The 16,277-nt window shown below is 42.3% G+C and overlaps 1 protein-coding gene across 1 annotated transcript; it reads left to right on the top strand.

Annotated features, from left to right (window-relative positions):
* The first annotated feature begins 238 nt into the window (after positions 1 to 238).
* LOC121291476 (gastrula zinc finger protein XlCGF71.1-like) lies at positions 239 to 10,579 on the top strand. Its single transcript, XM_041212707.1, has 2 exons — positions 239 to 260; positions 4,431 to 10,579. Exon 2 carries the CDS (start codon positions 5,007 to 5,009, stop codon positions 5,778 to 5,780), a length of 774 nt encoding a protein of 257 aa, XP_041068641.1. The 5' UTR covers positions 239 to 260; positions 4,431 to 5,006; the 3' UTR covers positions 5,781 to 10,579.
* Positions 10,580 to 16,277: the final 5,698 nt, after the last annotated feature.

Below are 16,277 nucleotides of genomic sequence, written 5' to 3'. Positions count from 1 at the left end.
AGACAGCAGCTGCAATAAGTGAGGTTTTATTCTGATGGGACAATGACAAGTTTAAATCCCCACCTGATCTGCTGCTCAAAGTCGCCTCCGTTTCACTGGTCAGTTTCCCAAGCTTCAGGAAACTCATGTTACTCCAGAAATATTTGGATTGGCTGTGAGAGACATCAATCAGAAAGCCCACCTACTCTGCCCATTCTCTCCTCTTCCTCTTCCACAGCTGGTTCACTTCCTGTAGGGACTGAAAACCAAGTGAGGAGATGGTGAGTGAAGGAACAGAATTTATAATAATTACATCACATAATATCCACACTAATGTTCAGGTAGTCTGACTATCCTGTGGGGAATCAGTGTGGAAATGCCCCTTATGCTGTGTGAGAAGATCCAGCTGAGAGACCTGTTTACTGGGTGCTTTGTGCTGAACTGTTTGACTGGAGCTGTGTGTTGGATATTGAGTGTGTTTATTGGAAGCATTTCCCTTCTGATTTACAGGCTGAGTTTTGTTGATGGGTCATTACTGAATATGAGAAGGTGAGGTGTAATTATCTGGGAGGTGCAGAGTGTCTGAGGATTCTTACTGATTTCCTATTGTTGAGTTGTGTGTGTGTGTTTTGGGAGCTGATTATTATCCCTGTGAATGGTCAGTTCCATCTGTGTGTTGGGATCTGGATGTTTTTTGTCTTATCAAATCCCTCCAAGACCTCCCACCATCCTATCACTGAAACCTCCACCGAAAAGGAAAAAAGGCCTGCATTTGTATAGAGCCTTTCACGACCACCAGATGTCCCAAAGCACTTTACAGAAAGAAATTTCTTTTGAAGTATGTTCACTGTTGTAATGTAGGAAAGGTGTAAGCCAATGTGTGCACAGCAAGCTCCCACAATGAACATGATAATGAGCAGATAATGTTTTAGTGGTGTTAATTGACGTATTGATCTTGGGCTGGCCATCAGGGATAATTCCCCTGCTCTTGTTCAAAATAGTGCTTCGGGATCTTTTAGACCCACCTTAGAGAGAAAGCAGAAGGGCACCTTTGTTTCACCTCCCATCTGAAAGACAGTGCAGCACTCCCTCACTATTGCACTGGAGTGTCAGCCTCAGTGCTCAAGTCCTGGAGTGTAACTTGAACCCACAACTTTCTGACTCAGAGGTGAGAGTGCTCACTCCTGAGCCAAGGCTGACAATCAACTCAGCCCTACAACCCTCTAAGACATCTGTGCACCTCCAATTTTGATCTCTTTTGCATCCCTGATTTTAATTGTTCCACCATTAGTGGCCGTACCTTCAGCTGCTTGGGTCCTAAGCTCTGGAATGCCCTCCCTAAACCCCTCCGTCTCTAACTCTCTTTCTTCCTGTAAGACACCCCTTAAAATCCACCTCTTTAACTACATTTTTGGTCATCTGTACTAACATTCCCTTTTTAGCCTCAGAGTCAAATATTATTAACAATCTTGCAAGGCACCTTGGGATATTGAAGTATGTTCAAAAAGAGATAAAGAAAGTAGCCACGATGTCTGCTCCTGGTCACTATCCAGTGTTCCTGCTGGAAACAGAGGGTGTGTGACAGTTAAGTGAGGAAAAAGAAAGGACTTGTATCTGATTCCCCACACAGGGGAATAGCAGACTGGCACTCACTGTGGAACAGTCTCTAACTGGAAGGTGGCAGTGGTGTAGTCATTGGACCGGTAATCCAGAGGCCCGGGTGAATGCTCTGGGGATCTGGATTCAAACTGCCCGTACAGCAGCTGGTGGAATTTAGATTCAATTAATAAATCTTGAATTAAAAGCTAGTCTCAGTAATGGTGACCTTGAAACCATTGTTGATTGTCATAAAAACCCATCTGGTTCATTAACGTCTTTTAGGGAAGGAAATCTGCCTTCTTTACCTGGTCTGCCCTACATGTAACCCCACACCCACAGCAATGCGGTTCACTCTTAGTTAATTTAGAAAATCACGGAGTTGTATCAAAGTCATAAAGGAATGAAACTGGATGGACCACCTAGCATCGACCTAGGCACTAGAAATGACAATGGCACACCCAGCCACATCGGCCCTGCAAAGTCCTCCTCACTAACATCTGGGGCTTGTGCCAAAACTGGGAGAGCTGGCCCACAGACGAGTCAAGCAACAGCCTGACGTAGCCATACTTATGAAATCAAACCTTGCAGGCAGTGTCCCAGACACCAGCATCACCATCCTGAGGTATATTCTTCAGCAGCAGGACAGACCCACTAGAGGTAGAGGAACAGTGGTAGACAGTCGGGAAGGATTTGTCCTGGAAGTCCTCGACATTGACTGTAGATCCCATGAAGTCTCATGGCATCAGGTGAAACATGAGCAAGGAAACCTCCTGCTGATTACCACCTCCCACCCTCCCTCAGCTGATGAATCAGTGCTTCCTCGTCACTGAACACCAATTAGAAGAAGCTCTGATGATGTCAAAGGCACAGAATGTACTCTGGGTGGGGAACTTCAATGTCCATCATCCAGAGTGGTTCAGCAGCACCGCTACTGACCAAGCTGGCCGAGTCCTAAAGGACATAGCTGCTAGACTGGGTCTGTGATATGTAGTGAGGGAGCCAACAAGAGGGAAAAACCTATTTGACTTTGTCGCCCATCTACCTGTCGCAGATGCATCTGTCCATGATGGTATTGGTAGGAATGACCTTGTGGAGGCGAGGATTCAAGGATACCATCAAGGATACCCTCCAGTGTGTTGTGTGGCATTACCACCATGATAAATGAGACAGGTTTTGAACAGATCTAGCAATCAAGACAGGACAACCATCAGATGCTGTGGGCTATCAGCAGCAGCAGAATTGTATACAGTCACAATCTGTAATTTCAAGGCCCGGCATATCCCCCACTCTACCATTACTATCAAGCCAGGGGATCAACTCTGGTTCAATGAAGAGTGCAGAAGGGCATGCCAGAAGCAGCACCAGGCATACCTAAAAATGAAGCACCAATCTCTTGGAGCTACAACACAAGACTACTTGTGTGTCAAACAGCAGAAGCAGCTTGCGAGAAACAGAGGAAAACAATTCTACAGCCGACAGATCAGGTTTAAGCTCGGAAATCCTTCCAGATCCAGTCGGGAATGGTGATGGACAATCAAACAACTAACTGGTGGAGGAGGCTCTGCAAATATCCTTATCCACAATGATGGGGAAGCTCAGCACATTAGTGCGAAAGATAAGGTTGAAGCATTTGAAATGATCTTCAGCCAGAAGTGCCAAGTGAATGATGCATCTCGGCCTCCTCCTGAAGTCGCCAGCATCACAGATGCCTGTCCTCATCCAGTTTGACTCACTCCATGTGTTGGAGTCATATCTAGCACAAAGGAAGGTGTTTGTGGTTGTTGGAAGTCAATCATCTCAGTTCCAGGACGTTACTGCAGGAGTTCTTCAGGGTGGTGTCCTAGGCCCAACCATCTTCAGCTGCTTCATCAATGACCTTCCTTCCATCATAAGGTCAGAAGTGGGGATGTTCGCTGATGATTGCACAATGTTCAGCGCCATTCATGACTCCTCAGATACTGAAGCATTCCATGAGCATATGCAGCAAGACCTGGACAGCATTCTGGCTCAGGCTGATAAGTAGTATGTAACATCCATGCCACACAAGTGCCAGGCAATGACGATCTCCAATCAGAGACAATCTAACCATCTCCCCTAGACATTCAATGGCTGTACCATCACTGAATCCCTCACCAGCAACATCCTGGGGGTTACCACTAACCTGAAACTGAACTGGTTGAAGCCTGTGGCTACAAGAGCAGGTCAGAGGCAGGGAATTCTGCAGCAGATAACTCACCTCCTGACTCCAAAATCTGTCCACCATCTACAAAGCACAAGTCAGGAGTGTGATGGAATACTCTCCACTTGCCTGGAGAGTGCAACTCTAACAACACTCAAGAAGCTCAACACCATCCAAAGCAGCCTACTTGCTTGGCACCCGCCCACAAACATTCACTCCCTCCACCGCTGACGCACAGTAGCAGCAGTGTGTACTATCTACAAGATGCACTGCAGCAACTCACCAAGGCTCCTTCGCAGGCACCTTCCAAACCTGTAACCTTTACCACCTGGAAGAGCAGGTGCAGCTGGTGTATGGGGACAGTACCACTTGCAAGTTCCCCTCCAAGTCACACACTGTCCTGACTTCGCTCTTTCACTGTTGCTGGGTCAAAATCCAGGAACTCCCTTCCTAACCGCACTGCGGGTGTACCTACACCACATGGACTGCAGTGATTCAATAAAGCTCACCACCACCTTCTCAAGGGCAATTAGCAATGTGCAATAAATGCTGGCCTAGCCAGCGAAGTCCACATCCTATGAAAGTGTAAACATAAAATACAGAGGAGGCAGACCCTTCAACAAGGGAGGAGACAGAGTTGGAGGAAATCATTTTTCCTTTTCCTGTTTTACAGAAGGATTGCACTGTACTACACCAGAGAATACAGAGAGGATAGACACATCAGATAGATCCTGACCATCACCCAAAGAACAACTGCATCACTGTGGGAAGACATCCAGTCCCTTCACAGCATTGCTCAACACAGAGAAGGTTGGGCAGTGAAACCATCACCTGGAAATCGGTTGGGTCAGGGGAGCTTTGACATATCATCAGATCTGAAACTGATCAGTGGTGTGGAGCTTTCCATCAGAATCAACCTGTGGGCGATCGGTCAGGGTGAGGCTGGGAAGAAGTGTGAGTGGGCTCCAAGTGTGGCAAGAGCATCAATCATTCATCGAGCCTCATGAACGACTGACTCATTCCTACATGTGAGAGGCTCTTGAAGTGTGAGGTGTGTGAAGAGGGATCCATTGACTTGTAAGGTCTCCTAACACACAAAGTGCATCTGATGTACAACTGTTATCACAAGGACAGCTTCATGGAAGAGAAACCATTCAAGTGTGAGGTGTGTGACTGAGCCTTTACAACGCCATCAATGCTCGTGAATCACTCATGCATTCACACAGGAAATGTCCTTCAAATGTGAGGTATGCCCTTCAAATGTGAGGTGTGCATCAAAAGCTTTGCACAGTTATCGGGCCTGGTGAATCACCTGACCATTCACACAGAGGAAAAACCATTCACATGCGAGGTGTGCAAGAAATCATTCTCACGGTCGTCGACTCAACGCAGACACCAGCGCATTCACACAGGTGAAAAACCATTCACGTGTAAGGTGTGCATCAAATCATTCTTATCGTCATCAGATTTCCTCGTTCACCAACACATTCACACAGGGGAGAAACCATTCACGTGCAAGATATGCAGCAAATCATTCTCAGATTCATCGACTCTCCACAGACATCAACGCATTCACACAGGGGAGAAGCCATTCAAGTGTGAGGTGTGCAACAAATCATTTTCGTCATCATCAGATCTTCGCATACACCAACGCATTCACACTGGAGAGAAACCGTTCATCTGTGAGGTGTGTGACAAATCATTCTCATCATCATCAGATTTGCGCACACATCGACGAGTTCACACAGGGGAGAAACCGTTCACATGTGAGGTGTGTGACAAATCATTCTCCAAGTCAGGTAACCTGCTCAGACATCAACGCATTCACAGAGGGGAGAAACCCTTCAGGTGCGAGGTCTGTGACAAATCATTCTCTGACTCAGTGAGCCTCTGTGTACACCAACGCATTCACACCAGGGAGAAACCATTCACATGCGATGTGTGCAACAAATCATTCTTGAGATCATCAAACCTCCTGTTCCATCAGAAGACCCACAAAACGGGAGTAACCCTTCAAGTGTGAGGTTTCCGAAAAAGCTTTTGAGACATGTTGGACCCGATGGTACACCAGAGAGGATTCACACAGGGGAGAAAATATTCAGAAGTTTGTGACAAGGCTTTCACATATCTCCTGAAGCACCAGCTTATTCTGGTGAGAAACCATTCAGGTGTGAGCTGTGTGACGAGGCTTTCACACGGTCAGAACATCTCCTGGTCAATCAATGCACAAATACAGAGGAGAAATCCTGTTGGTGAGAGTTCTGTAATAAATCCTTCACACAGTTGTTAGACCTCCTGGAACATCAGCGAACCCAGATGGGATCTACCTAACCAAGTTCTTGCCATTGTCATCAGAGTGTGAATCTCTACACAATCTCACTGCAAAGGATGTTCAGTGATATTGGGGCACAGAACAAGAAGCAGCTTTCACTCACATCCAGCAACTAGTGACGGCAACGCCAGTGCTGAGGTATGATGATGTCAATGATGAAGTCACCCTGCAGTGAGATGCCAGTGAAACAGGACTTGGAGCAACCCTCATGCAGCAAGGACAACCAGTTGTGTTTGCATCCAGAGCATTAACACAAACTGAATGATACTAGACACAGATTGAGGAAGAGAGCCTGGCTATTGTCTGACATGTCAACCAATGCCTGTTTAGGAGGGAAAAACTGATGGTAGAGTCTGACCACAAGTTACTTCAAACAATCGTTCTCAAGCCATTTCTAACTGTTCCAAAGTGTTTACCAAGGAGGTTACTTTGTTTGCAGAGATATCATTTGGAAGTGAAGTACAACCAAGGGAAGCAGATGAACATCACCAACATGCTGTTGAGAGCTGCAGTCTCTTTGAAGGAAGTTGATGATGCTAGTACAGAGTATGAAATCTTCCAGATTCAACAAGAAGCAACAGCACGACATGCTCTGGAAGTCATCAACCCAGCAGAGAAACTGAATCTGACAGACAAGTGTCTTGCTCAGATCAGGAAAACTACAACGAGATACTCTTTAAATGTTACAGGAAGTTGTGATGAAAGGATGGCCTGAAACCATCAAGGCCACACCTGTTGCTGTAAGAGATTTTTGGGCAGACATAGATGAAGTAATCACCCAAGATGGCATCTTTTACAAAGGGACTAGGGTCATTGTCCCTAAAGTGATGAGAAAAGAGATGCTGAAGCACATCCACACAAACCATCAATGAATTGAATCCAGTCTGAGGGAGGGAAGAGAAGTGCTCTACTGGCCAAACATGAGCAATGAGATTAAGGATCACATCAGCCAGTGCAATGTTTGTAATGAGCATCAAGCTAAGCAAGATAGAGAGCTGCTCATGACTCATGACATCCCAGACAGACCATGGATGAAGCTTGGAGTAGACTTCCTCACTCTCACTGGAACTGATTATCTCGTCACAGTCGACTGCTATTCAGACGACTGGGAGTTAGACCAACTGACGTCAACAACTACCAGTGAGATTGTAGAATGCCTGAAAGCACACTTCAGTCGTCATGACATTCCTGACATTGTTATGAGTGACAATGGCCCTCAATTCATGAGTGAAGAACTCAGACACCTGATGAATGATTGGGAAATTCGGCACCACACATCATCTCCACACTATCCCCAGTCAGATGGAAAGGCTGAGGCAGCGGTGAAAATTGCCAAAAAGATCATCAAAAAATCAACTAGATCCAGCACAGATGTGTACAAGGCAATCTTAGAGTGGAGAAACACACCTACTGAAGGCATGGAAAGTTGTCCAGTCCAGTGACTAATGTCACGCTGCTCCCATACTACTCTTCCAACAGCTAAAAAACTACTGGGGCCAGAAGTAGTGACAGGGAGTGAGTGACAAGATCAAAGTGAAACGACAGAAAGACAAATTTCACTTTGATAAAGCTGCCAAATCGTTGCCAGAGTTGAGAGTTGGAGAGCCGGTCAGAGTGAAAACATTCAACACACTTAACAAACGTGGCTCACTTGGCAACTTGCAACCTGTGTAGAGAAGTCGTCACCTCGATCGTACACGGTGAAACTGAACAACCAGATCTATCGTCACAACCGCAGACATCTACAAGCAACCGGAGAAGCTGCTCCTTCACAGCAGACAGCTGATGAGGCAGATCCAATTTCACCAACTAAGCAAGGAACTGAACGACCATCAGTCGCAGAGGTCAACTGTTCCCCAACAAATGCAACGGATCAGCAGCAACAATTACCACAGCAACAACATTCCCCAGAGAGACAACGTCACCTCAGGAACGAATAGACAACAGGTGAGCAGTCAACAACAACTCACACACATATCATAAGAAGACATGAACACTTTAAAGATTATGTATGCCAAGAAAGAATAATTTTTTTTGTTCACGTGATGATTTTCTTTATGGATTATGTTTGTGGAGTAACTTGCAAATAACTGTTATGATCACAGCTGATGTTACCAATGGACAAGCCAGTTCCCAGGGTGGAACCCAGTTTGTTAGATCCTAACTTTTATTTTTTGTTTAGAAGCATGGAGGGCAGCTCTGAACAGAGCCACAGGAGTCAGCTGATGAACTTTTAACGAAAGGATAAAACATGCATTAGACAAGAAAAGATTAACTATATTACAATACTCCTTCACCAACACCTAGATCTTTGCAGGTATATTCAGATTAATACAGATAACACAAGTTACTAAAGCTATCTTATACTCTAATGTTCACAGTAAGTACACAGCCCATATAAACCAATAGGTGACCTGTGGTCAGGCACACCACACTCTGAAACCAAGTGACAGATGCCACACCAAATGGGTGCTATGGATCCCTCATCAACTCCCCCAGACACTTGTCATACTGTGAGCCAACTGGTTTCAATGAACTCTATCTTTCACATGGGTGGTTCGAATTTCCACTCTCGAAAAACCCACTTTGGAATCTTCTCCCAAATGGCACTTTCTCTAGGACGCTATCCACAATGGTCCACCTGCAAGGTTTCAAATTCTCCTTCTGATGTTCCTCTACCCTGGATCAGCATGTGCATTCAAGCTTCCTTCTGCGCACTGTCTCTGATACTCAGCCATACCAACAGAACACCATTGCTTCACATGCCCACAGGAAGGAGTCACCAACCTTTTGCTGTCTTCTCAAATCTTCTGGCTTCTCGCAAGCCTATTTTGCTTTAAGTCTGTGTCCTGCCGCTTTTTCCCTTTAAGCTTGGAGCCGCTCTCTCTGCTCCTTACTTTCACTTCCACTTCCACTGAACAGGATCTTCTTCATATTCCTGTTCCTCTCCCTTGACATCACTGTCTTCCTGGGACCTTTCTCCTGTTCCGCTCCCGAATTTGGGACATTTCATTCTTTGAAACCTGCTTGCTTCAGTTCCCTCTCCTGTGTCCAGCTTCCTGCTTCCAACTGAACTATAAGAGCTGCTGTTCTTCTTCTCCCTGGGTCTGTGGGCTCCCCATTGCTAGGAAACAACAGTTTTTCCTATCTTGTGTTTGTTTTAGCTTCCTTTCAAGAGTTGTAAAACCTCGTTAACATGCAGGCATCTTTTAAAGTTTCCCCTTTCTTAACACCAATACAGAAACACAAATTAAACTTAAAGCTAAAATAGATTCCTCACACCCACAAATACAAATATAACTTACTTAAACTATCTCTATTTCCTAACAGTACATGCAATTTTTTTTAATGAACTGGTGCATCTTGTGGTCGGAGGGTGTACTGCAGCACCACCAGCTTTATAATGGGGAGATTCCTCCAGACACAGTGCATGTAGTGCTGGAAGGTCACACAACTGTCAGAGGTACCATCTTTCAGATGAGTTAAACCAACCCCATCTGCCCTTTGAGTGTAAGAGATCCCTTGACACTGTGTCATAAAGAAGCAGGGGAGTTATTGCTGATGGAGAAAAAAACACAAATATAGAATTAAACCAATATATTAAAACACAGACATCCATCCCAGCCAAATCCATCCTTTAACTTAGAACCAGATAACATCCATTGGACAAAAAGAACAACTCATTCCATCACCAACAGTTTGATAAAATATTTAAACTAAAAGGAAACCAAATGCTATAAAAGGAGCCCCCAACCTAAAGAAAACAATTATTAACATTGCCAAAACATTTAACCCCACAATATTAAAGGAAAAGTCCTAAGCAGAGGCTTAACTTGTGATCCAGCAGTAAAATAGCACAATATATAAATTCAAACAGATTTAGACAAATTTTATAGAAAAATTAAACTTATAGACCTTTTATGGTGTCTCCATTTCTGATAGGCTGCCCTTCATACCCAAATCAGATTGGACTCCACCAAAACATAAAATAAACCCAAAAATACTTGATTTCATCAAAGCAACTCAGTCAGAAAGAAGGAGGATACCCCAGAGAAAGGATAAACAAAACCTCACGAGAAGAGAAAAAAAAGCAATTAGGGAACTAAAGGCCAGTGAAGATATTATTATAAAACCAGCTGACAAAGTGTTATAAATTGTTGTATTATCTGTAAATATTTGTAAAGTGCTAGGAACGATTTAGCAAAGAACTTATTGCTATGTCTAAATGCTCCAGGGACCACATTTCACAGCTGCATTGAGACTGATGTAATGTGTGACAGAACCAGTTCAAACCGGTCCCTCTTTTGTACAAGGCAGCACGGCAAGTTAAAGATAAAGAATTCTGACCTTTCCAAGCTTAAAGTGTGGTTATTACCAACACCTGGGAACCAAAAGACAACACATAGCACACAGGTAGTATCATTGTTATCAGGAATCAGCAACAATACCTTTTTGGAGCTTACAGACAACTGAACAATACGGATTACCATACCAAGTTAACTAAACCCATTTATTAAGAGGTACAAAAAGAAATTATGGACATACTGTCACAATTTAAGGATTCCAAGTCCATCAATCAGAAACGGATAGAATACCTAAGGGGATAGCAGCCACAACCAAGAAAATTTTACATTCTTCCCGAAGTACATAAACACACAGACACATGGACAATTCCTCCAGGTCAACCTATCGTTTCAGATTGTGGTAGTGAACCATAAAAAAGTAGCAGAACACACTGACTCATTTTTGAACCTCTTAGCTCAAAAACATCCAAGTTATATTAAAGATACATATCATTGTATAGAAATAGTTAATTCACTAACTATAATCTCCCAATAACATACTCTTCACAGTGGATATAGAGAGTCTACACTAATAGAAAGAGGTATTCAGTGACCATAACATACTCTTCACAATGAATATGGAGAGTTTATACACTAAGGTAGAGATAGACAGAGGTATTCACGGACCATAAACCCTGATAACATACTCTTCACAATGGATATAGAGAGTTTGTACACTAATATAGAGATGGATAGAGATTTTCACTGACCCTAACCCCCAATGACATACTTTTCACAGCAGATATAGAGAGTCTGTACACTAATGTAGAGATAGATAGAGGCTATCACTGATCATAACCCCTAATAACATACTCTTCGCAATGGATATAGAGAGTTTATACACTAATATATAGATGGATAGAGGTATTCACTGACCATAGCCCCCGATGACAACTCTTCACAATGGATATAGAGAGTTTGTACACTGATATGGAGATGGATAGAGGTATTCTGTCTGTCTGAAACATTTTCAAGGAATTCCCATACCCAGATAGACTGGATGAAGCAACAATGCAATTAATTACATCTGGGACTAACTAAGAACGAATTTGAATTCAATAAGGAATATTATCTTCAAATCAAGGGTAGGACGATGGGTAAAAAAAATTGCACCATCCTACGTCAACATGGCGGAATGGGAAGAAAGTATTTTTAAAATGTCCGAAGAAACCATGATGTTATTACCAATTTCTAAATGACATATGGGGAGTTTGATCCCATACTGAGTCAGGATTTAAGGGTTTTGTACAAATTCTAAATAATCAACATCTCTCTATAAAGTTCAAAGTCACAACCAATAAAAAAAGAGGTTCCAGACACCAGACGTTCAAACTGGAACAAGAGGTAACAAACACAAATCAGCAACAAAAGTTATCTTTAAAACAACAGACACACATACACCTTGACATTTCCAAAGCCACCATTCTAAACATAATTTCCATGGATTAATTAAATCACAACTAATGCGATTTCACCATATTTGCACAAAAAAGACAGATTGTGACCTGGTGGTTAATACCTTATTCGCTGCATTCAGATTAAGAGGAGACACAAAAAAGGTTCCTCAGACACATTAAATCCAATTTTAGAGCAGAATTAGACAACTGTCCAAGATTAAATAAATTAAGCCCTAAAATACAATTATCACAGGGAATTGCAATAAGACCCAACACATAAATAGAATAATTAAAAATAATATTGCAAAATTAAAAGAAGAAATAGCCTCATTAAGCTATTATAACATAATAACAGCCTTTAAAAGAAACAGGAATTAAAAAGATGTTAATTCATAGCAAGGTGAATCCAGAGGGCCCCCCCCCCCAAATTGTGGGAGTAAAAGCTGTATAACATGCAAGCACTTAAAAGTCCCCAAAACGAGACAAAATTCCAGAAAGGCTGCCCTTATAAATCACAGAGTAACGTGTCAGCAACAAATTGTAGTCTATGCAAAATGATGCAAAATTCTATACATTGGTGAAACAGGAAACACTTTAAGATAAAAACAAAAAACTGCGGATGCTGGAAGGGTCTTCTGTTGAAGAGTCATGAGGACTCAAAACGTCGACTCTTTTCTTCTCCGCTGATGCTGCCAGACCTGCTGAGTTTTTCTGGGTAATTCTGTTTTTGTGTTAAACACTTTAAGGACTAGACTCACAGGTCACCTTAGTGAAATGAGAACCAGGGAAAAAATTAGAGCTATCAACAAACACTTTATGGAACATGGACTGGACTCTTTGGAAATTATAGGTTTAGAAACAAATAAAAATTGATCTACATTGCAAAGGAAAAGAAAAGAATGTCAGTGGATCTCAAACTTAGCTACAATGTCAGCAAATGGTTTAAATTAAAAATATTTAATAACAACTATATGGAAACACAGGGAAAAAATTAATCTATTGTCATAAGTATCTATTAACTCATAAACAAGAATCAAGAACCGAGTCCACATCCTAAAATAGACAAGATAAACCTTGCTAAAACTTACTTCAAATTATGTAATCGTACTTCCCACCCCCATTTGAAATTTCACACATGTGCATAACAAGATGTCAACTTCCACCAAACTGAACTTAGCTCTCACATATAACATTATTCTAATCTCTCAACAACACACTCCACCAAACAATCACATCTAACAGGACCAGAGTCTCTACTCTATTCTGAAGCTTCCATAGACAGAAAAATCCCAATCTGCACTCCAATCCTAGATCAACAAACATAGAAACAGACAACAAAATTCCAAAATTCGTTCCCATCCCCAGCCAAAACACACATACACACTGTCACAATGAGGTGTTTTGTGCATGAATGACATCAATCTGTAATTTCACCAGCCTATCAAACATATATCAAACTTCTTTAAAAAGATATTTCTAAAAGCAAGAAAAGGCACTGACTTAAGATGGCTGGCACAAGTCATTGCGTTGCCTGGTGTTGCAAGGTGGGCAGTTTTTCAGAAATTTCCAATGTGGATTACACTTCGGACATACCCAGTTATCCTCATGGCATTTCACACCTACTGATGTCAACTATTTCAAAAGCATTTACTGAAAACTGAATCTCATATTTGCATTTTTATAAGGCTACCTCTCAAGGGGGAGATGGAAAGTCTACTAGGACAAAAGCTACATCGAAAGTTTTTTTTTTCTGCCTCACCAAGAAGGATAATGGATATTCAGAGGTTAATGGCTAGGATATTCCAGAATCTAATCACCCCAGTCATGAAACAAAAACCAGTCAGTTCAGACATCAGCTTAGCAAACATCTTCTGAAATCATTATGGGGAGAGGGCATGTGACTGAAGTAACCATTCTATTGGAATCTCTTTAATGCAGCACACAAGCTGCTAAAATAGGAGTAGTCTGGAAAAGGTGCCAATGAAGCAATAATAAGTCTCTCCTATTCTCTCCCAAGTTACGACCCTAAATCTTACAGTTTAAAAAATCCAGCACAAAGATATTGAATCTCCATCAAAAGGAACTTCAGGTGCAAAAATCATTGATTTCTGGAAAAGATGGATTACATTTAAAAAAGAGAAATTATCTCTGGAAATTGCAGTTATATATGGGCTTCCACTCCTGGAACTTCAAGATCACTATGAAAAATTTCTGCTACAGTCGCAGGTGCCAGCAAAAGACTCACAAACAGTGAACTCTTTTTGTTTTAACCTTTCAGCATTGATCTTTAATTTGGTTAAATAACTACCTACAGTAAAACTTGTAAATTTTGCATGCTTGTGTGTATGTGTATGAATGTGGATTGTGAAGGTTGAGACATGGGTTTACCTTTTAAAATATTTTTATATCTTTACCTGGATGGATTTTTAGCTCAATAAAAAAAATGAACCCTTTTTTGTATTAAACTCCAGAAAGCTTCCCAGCCTATCAACCAGTACATAAATGGTTAAGCACAGGCCATGAATCCACCTTTATCCTTCTAGCTTAGCAAAAGACCCTGTTACGGTGAGACTTGGGAGTGATATGATAAGGGAGTCAATTTTTACCCCTCTTCACATCGCCGTAACAGAAATTTAGGTGCTAACATCTGGAATTTGAATTCACAGACAGCCAGAGCAATTTGAATCCACAATGAGAGTAATTGGAAGTGGGGACTAATTCCCTGATCTATTTAGCAGACACTTTCATAGCAGATTTAAAAGGGATCATGGAATTTCCCAAATAGACCAAGAAAGAATAAGGGTGATTACTCACTCAGTTGAAAAGCTACAGGGGAGTACAGCAGGAGCTGCGCATCTACTTGGGGAAGTAGTTTTCCAGGTTTTGTGGAAAAGGTTAGGGGAATGGCCATTCCCAAAACTTCTTTTGAGAAACTACCCCAAATGCTTGTGGAGATCACAAGGGAAATAGCAGTGAAACCCATGCAGGGTTAACCACTGGTCAGCAAAATGAAAGAGTAAGTTTTAAACATCAACCAGGACAGCACTGATGGAAAATTCACTGAAAGTGAAGTGCTGGGCACTAATCCAGAATCCTCCTGACAAAATTATCCACCATGCCAAAGGAATAAAACAATTTCAGAGCCCTAGTGCAAGCTGAATCTTTTAAAATGTAGACAGGTTTTGTTTGTAACCAACCACCTGAAAAGGAAAAGCATAGTAAGAGCATGTTATCCAGAATCTAACACAGTTTAAGGTAATCTGGGTATCAAGACCACAGTAGGGCAGAACAGATGGAATTAGATGAAGAGTGTGAATGGGTGTGCATGTGTTGTTTTAATTCTCTTAATAGTTAGATGTCTGTAATGAAAGCTCATCGAAATTTGCATTTCATTCCTCTTGGGATGAAGATGTCACGATGATGACTTGTGCATGAGCGTTATCAATCTGTAATTTCACCAGCTGACCAAAAATATACTGAGCTGTTTAAAAAGGACTTTATAAAAACAAGAAATAATATTGACTTAAGATGGCTGCCACAAGTCACCTGACATCTGGTATTGCCAGTGACCAGTTTGTTGAAAGTTCCACTGGGGATTTCAATTCAGACATGCCACAACATGTCCTTCTCTGGAATTTCATGACTGAGGATGTCAAGAACCACTTCAAAATGATTTATTGAAATGTATGGACATAATATTTACATTTCTATAAGAATATCACTCCAGTGGAAACAGAAAGTCTGCTAGAACAAGAGTTGTATGAAAGGTGTTTTCCTAGTCATACCTAGCACGAAGGAAGATGGTTTTGGTAGTTGGAGGTCAGTCATCTCAGCTCCAGGACATCACTGCAGGAGTTCCTCAGGGTAGTGTCCTCGTCCCAACCATCTTCAGCTGCTTTATCAATGACCTTCCTTCCATCATAAGGTCAGAAGTGGGGATGTTCGCTGATGACTTCACAATTCAGCACCATTCATGACTCCTCAGATCTGAAGCAGTCCATGTCCAAATGCAGCAAGACCTGGACAATGTCCAGGCTTGGGCTGACAAGTAGCAAGTAACATTCACACCACACAAGTGCCAGGCAGTGACCATCTCCAACAAGAGAGGATCCAACCATCGCCCCTTGGTGTGCAATGGCATTACCAGCACTGAATTCCCCACTATCAACATCCTGGGGGTTACCATTTACCAGAAACTGAATTGGACTAGCCATATAAATACTGTGGCTACAAGAGCAGGTCAGAGGCTAGGAATTCTGTGACACGTAACTCAACTCCTGTCTCTCCAAAGCCTGTCCACAATCTACGAGGCACAAGTCAGGAGTATGATGGAATACTCCTCACTTGCCTGTATGAGTGCAAGTCCCACAATACTCAACAAGCTTGACACTGTCCAGGACAAAGCAGCCCACTTGATTGGCACCACATCCACAAACACTGGTCATTAT

Source organism: Carcharodon carcharias, chromosome 19 (genome assembly GCF_017639515.1).
Source record: "Carcharodon carcharias isolate sCarCar2 chromosome 19, sCarCar2.pri, whole genome shotgun sequence".
Taxonomy (NCBI): Eukaryota; Metazoa; Chordata; class Chondrichthyes; order Lamniformes; family Lamnidae; genus Carcharodon; species Carcharodon carcharias.
This window is presented reverse-complemented; position numbering and strand designations above follow the sequence as displayed.

Excerpts from the sequence above, each read along its gene's own strand:
- LOC121291476 (XM_041212707.1), top strand. The coding sequence starts at position 5,007 with ATGCCCTTCAAATGTGAGGTGTGCATCAAAAGCTTTGCACAGTTATCG.